We start from the raw sequence: 5000 nt of genomic DNA, 5'->3' as shown, positions 1-5000 counted from the left end.
CTCCCACCCTCTTCACGCCCCGTTTAAGGTTGTGCTTGGGAAAGGTACTCGCCCTGGAGTCAGCCGGGATCAGGGGAGAGGCCGGGCAGGGTGACGGTGAAGGCGCCTGGAGGAGTCCAAGCGTAACTAACCCAGACAACCTTTCGCACCTCAGAGGTCAGCGGGTAAAGACAGAAGCCATGAAAATTGAGATGTGCGTGTGTACCTCTGCCTTCCTCCTGGTCCTGCACGTCGTCCTAGCCCGGGTGGTGTCCTGCTCGCCCCCTCACGCTGTGCACAGCTGTCTGCGGAAGGCTTGGGATGGCTTGGCCTAGATCCAAGCTGAGGAGCGCGTGGGACCCGCCGCGGGCTGGAGGGATAGAGAGAATGAATAAATAGCTGCTCCTAAAGTTCCACATCTTTTTTCTGGTAAATTTTTACTCCCCTCCATAGAGCCAATTAAACGTAATAAAACCTTGCATGGAACCCCTCTTCCTAGCAAAGCGTCGCCAACAATTGCCTAAGGGGTAAACCAAATACGCCTGAGATAATTACACTAAGCCAGGGGCAATGATTTGCCTGCCAGCGTCCTCAACGCCAGGCAGTATTTGGATAGTGTAGTAGTTGTTTAAAAAAAAAAAAATTACACGCGGAAACTTGAAACCGACTGGTTGGTGCCAGGGCGGTTACACGATCTGTCTTCTTGAACGGAGGTTTGCAGGCAGCTGGAACGCGCGCGTACAGGCCCCCGCCAGTGCTGCCGCGCGCCTGCAAAACTTGCCCGAATTAAATCAGCCTCCTGGGAAGGAGAAGGGAGAGGGAGAGTGCGCCCCCCACCGTGGCCCAAGCGAGACTGCCGAGCCCGGCGCCGCGCCCAGAATCCCCTAAGATCCTCCGCGACAGTAGCTGACCGCCCCTCTCCAAAATGGACACGCGCCCCCCGCGCTCAGTGTTGGAAGTACTTTCTACCCGTGACGAGCCCACCCAGAAGCGGAAGCATGAGGCACCGGGCACTTCGCTCGCCCATTGCCGCGCTGTTTTAGTTCAAGTTGCGCTCAGCAGCCGGGCCAGAGGAACGCAGTTGGCTAGCCAAGGCAGATGGCGCTGGCCACACGGCTCGCATTCCCAGGAGCCGAGCCCGAGGTGGTGGCCGGGGGTCGGCCTGCTTGGACGAGTTCGCCCAAGAAATGTCTAGCTCACAGCTTCAGTGCTTAGGGGTCGGGTTACGTGCTAAAGGCTTGCGGCGCGCCCTTGAAGCGCCACTTGCCTCACTTGGTCCCCAGACGCCGCGGAGTTCACTTGCCGGAAGGAAGCCGCCTGGCGCTGCTTCCAAAGAGGGGGCACTGCTGTTCCGGGAGCCCCCCAGCCACTCCCGAAAGAGATGCTCTCGCGAGGCGTCAACAAAAGATTCCTTTGCCGGCGCCGCCGGCGGGGCGGGGCGGGGGCCTGGAGAACCTTTGAGCTCTCTGCGCGCGGAACTCCCAGCAGCGGCTTTACCGCAGCCCCGGGGACCCCGAACTCCTGGGCAGGAACAGGGCTGTCCTCGCACCTCCTTGCACCACCTTGGCCAAAAGGAGAAGGGTCGGCTCGTCCCCAACGAGCTCTAGTCACCGTAACGGCAGGCATCCTCGGAATCCTCCATGGCTTCGTGGGACCAAGAGGCCGCCAGCTCCACGGTTACTTAAACTGTCTCAGTGGACCGAAAATAACCTAGAAACTCCTTTGTCGGGGGAACGTTCTCAGCAAGGAGTGACATTGAGAGCGTCCTCATCTGAGAGGGTGCCCTTTCCTCTGGACAGGCCAAGACGCGGCTCCTCCACCACCACCACCACCACCGGCTGTCTTGCACGGTTTACCTTAACACTTATTCTAAGACGTCTGCTGGTCTGTACAAAGTAGCCAAACTAGCTTCTATCTAAAATGAAATTGTGAGTCTACCCCGACCACCTCTCGCCTGCGACCCGGCGATGCTCCTTCGAACGGACAGACAGCCCCTCTTGCCCTCCTCCCCTTGTGCAGCTCACTTAGAGCCGGAAGCTGAAAACACTCAACCTGGTGTCACCAAGGTTGTGGGGAACCGGGAGCCTCCCAAGCAGCCTGGGTCGACGACCTTCTGCTTTCGGGTTTAGGTACGGAAAAGGAAGAAATTAAAAAACGGGTGAGCCTCGGTCCCTAACTGCTCTAGCACTGAACTGGAAGGGACCCATGAAATTTCCAACTTACGACACCTCATTTCACAGATAATGAAACTAAGGCCCAGAAACGGGAAGAGGGTGTATTTGTTTCTAAACTCTGCTTTTCCTCCTAGCCTAAGAACAAAGGCAGTCAAAGCCAGAATAAAACTTCAGGTTCTCCGGCAGTCAGTTGGGCTTCGCTGCAGGGCGTGCAGATGTGCAGAGAGGAACCTGCTTCGGGGACCCAGGCAAGCAGGGGGACTTCAGCGCTATGGCTCATCCATCTTTCCTTCGCAGGTCACACCATGGCCCTGTGTATTGATAATTTGACCTCCTTTTTTAGTTCTCTCCCATTCCCTCAACGTGCTAAGAAGAATAACATAGACTTCGTTCGACGCACTCAGGTGATGGGACCCCAGGAACTCCTCCTTCCGGCCCCAGCTCAGACGTCACCACTCCAGAGAAACGCCTCACCCTGTCTGATCCACTTGCTCCTGGGAAATGCGGTGGAGCCTCCATCCATCCTTAGTACCTATTCTAATTTCCTGGGTTTTGGTCAGTCTATCCTTCTAGACCGCTGTCGGGAAATGCGGAGAGAGCATCTCGTGCCTCGGTTACCTGGCGCCGAGCACCAGGCCTGACATGTAGTATGCGCTCAAGAAAATTGTGATGCGCTTGGCATTTGATGAAAGCGTCCCAGGCACTCCTACCCCATTAGCTTTTCCCTCCAACTCCCCAGGCATCCGAATTTCTTGCAGGGAAGAGGCCTTGAGGAAACGGTACTCTGGACTTGGCCAGAGCTCTAGTCCTGGAGAAAGGGAGTTTAAGGAGGGAAAAGCTCAGAGTGGGTAGGTGGGAAAACGGAAGGGTAAAAGGGCGGGGACAGGAGGGAGATGCAGGAGAGGAGGGGAGAGAAAGCAGTGTTCTGTCCCCCTCTTTAGTGCGTTGCCGCCCGGGTGGGGCGCAGCAACGGAGACCGCACTCAGCGCTTTGCCCCCTCCCTGCGGGCAGCCGGTGCTCGCGGCCCTGCCGAGCCGCGGCTGGGGGCGGCAGAGCGAGTGGTGAATGCGGGGGGTGGGAGCGCCAGAATGGAGGCGGAGGAGGGGGCGGGGGCGAAGCACCGCGCGTTCGTGCCCCTTCTACTGCAAGAGACGCGGCGGCGGCAGCGGAGTCCCTCAGCCTCGGTCATGTGATAGTCTCGAAGCGCGAGCTGTGGGGGTCTCGGCATCTCCGGGACCATTACAAAACGCAGCCAGGAGAGCGCGTCGCTGCCATAGCCGCCGCCGCTGCCTCTCTTCCTCTAGCCGGGCTGGGAGAGCGGCGGCAGCTGCATCGCAGACTGCTGAGCGGGTCCAGGTCAGCTCTGTACTCGGCTCGCATTCGGAGACATCTCCACCAGCCCGCGGCTCGGGCCAGGCGTCTCGCGCCCCCGCCCCTCCGCAGAGTTCCAGACGCCGCTGCAGGAGAAACCACCAAACTTTTTCACTCCGAGCGACCGCCTTGGGCTCTGGTGTCTCTTCTATCCCAGGCTCCGCTACAAGCCGCCGGAGAAAAGGGAGGCGCAGGCTGTCAGGAGCCGAGCTTCCCTCCGCTTACCTCGCCTCTCCCCTCCAGGAAACCCGAAGTCCAGCTCAGGCTAGCCAAGTGTGGGGCCAGAGGGCAGCGTCCAGCGCGCAAGCTAGTCCCGTTGTCCTAGGCACCTGGACCGCGAGCGGCAATTCGAATTTAAAGGGCCAGAGTCCCGACTGCCCAGACCTTCTTCCAAGCTGACTTGACCTGGGCTTCCTTCCAGGGGAGAAAAAGCGAGGAGAAGGCCAGAGGGGAGCACAGCCTGTCGCAACTCACATCTCATCCTCCAGCTCCTGCGCTCAGCCTCTGGACGCCGGGGGTGGCGGGGGGTAGACACCGAGAGGGCGGCGGTAAAACTGGCGCGCCCCGCCCGCAACTGGGCGCGCCGGGCCTTGACCGTCGGGGTCGGAAGTTGCGAGTGTCCTAGAGCTGAGCTGCCCCGAGAGCCCAAACCAGGGGACCCCAGGTAGCTCGGAGAAGGCCGGAGACAGACGGCTAGAGGGCCTAGGGGGAGAGAGGGCGGGCTGCAGGGCTGGGCGGGCGCAGTGGGGGTTACTGGGGGCAGCCAGGCCTCAGGAGCCGGGTGCGGAGCGACGCCGAGGCCCAGTGCCGGCCAGAGGGCGGTGGAGGCGCCGGAGGCGATGCCGCGGCCGGGGAAGAGCTCGTACAGCGACCAAAAGCCGCCCTACTCGTACATCTCGCTGACCGCCATGGCCATCCAACACTCGGCGGAGAAGATGCTGCCGCTGAGCGACATCTACAAGTTCATCATGGAGCGCTTCCCCTACTACCGCGAGCACACGCAGCGCTGGCAGAATAGCCTGCGCCACAACCTCTCCTTCAACGACTGCTTCATCAAGATCCCGCGGCGACCGGACCAGCCCGGCAAGGGCAGCTTCTGGGCCCTGCACCCCGACTGCGGCGACATGTTCGAGAACGGCAGCTTCCTGCGGCGCCGCAAGCGCTTCAAAGTGCTACGAGCGGACCACGCTCACCTGCACGCTGGTAACACCAAGAGCGCGCCCGGCACTGGGCCCGGAGGGCACCTGCATCCCCACCACCCGCACCACCCGCACCACTCGCACCACCACCACCACCCCCCTGCGGCGCATCACCACCATCACCACCACCCGCCCCCGCCGCCGCCGCCCCCGCCGCCCCCGCACATGGTGCACTATTTCCACCAGCAGCCGCCCGCAGCTTCGCAGCCGCCGCCACACCTCTCATCGCAGCCCCCGCAGCAGCCGTCCCAGCAGTCGCAGCCGCCGCAGCCGTCCC

The 5000-nt window shown here is 61.2% G+C and overlaps 1 protein-coding gene across 1 annotated transcript in view; it reads left to right on the top strand.

Annotated features, from left to right (window-relative positions):
• Positions 1-4363: 4363 nt before the first annotated feature.
• The window catches only part of FOXB2 (forkhead box B2), a 1362-nt gene continuing 725 nt past the window's right edge, over positions 4364-5000 (top strand). The window contains exon 1 of the mRNA XM_023737771.1: positions 4364-5000. This exon is cut by the window's right edge and continues 725 nt beyond it. Within this exon, the coding sequence (XP_023593539.1) occupies positions 4364-5000 (637 nt within the window).

Source organism: Trichechus manatus, unplaced genomic scaffold (genome assembly GCF_000243295.1).
Source record: "Trichechus manatus latirostris isolate Lorelei unplaced genomic scaffold, TriManLat1.0 scaffold00107, whole genome shotgun sequence".
Taxonomy (NCBI): Eukaryota; Metazoa; Chordata; class Mammalia; order Sirenia; family Trichechidae; genus Trichechus; species Trichechus manatus.
Note: the sequence above shows the minus strand (reverse complement) of the source record. Positions and strands in the feature narration are given on the sequence as shown.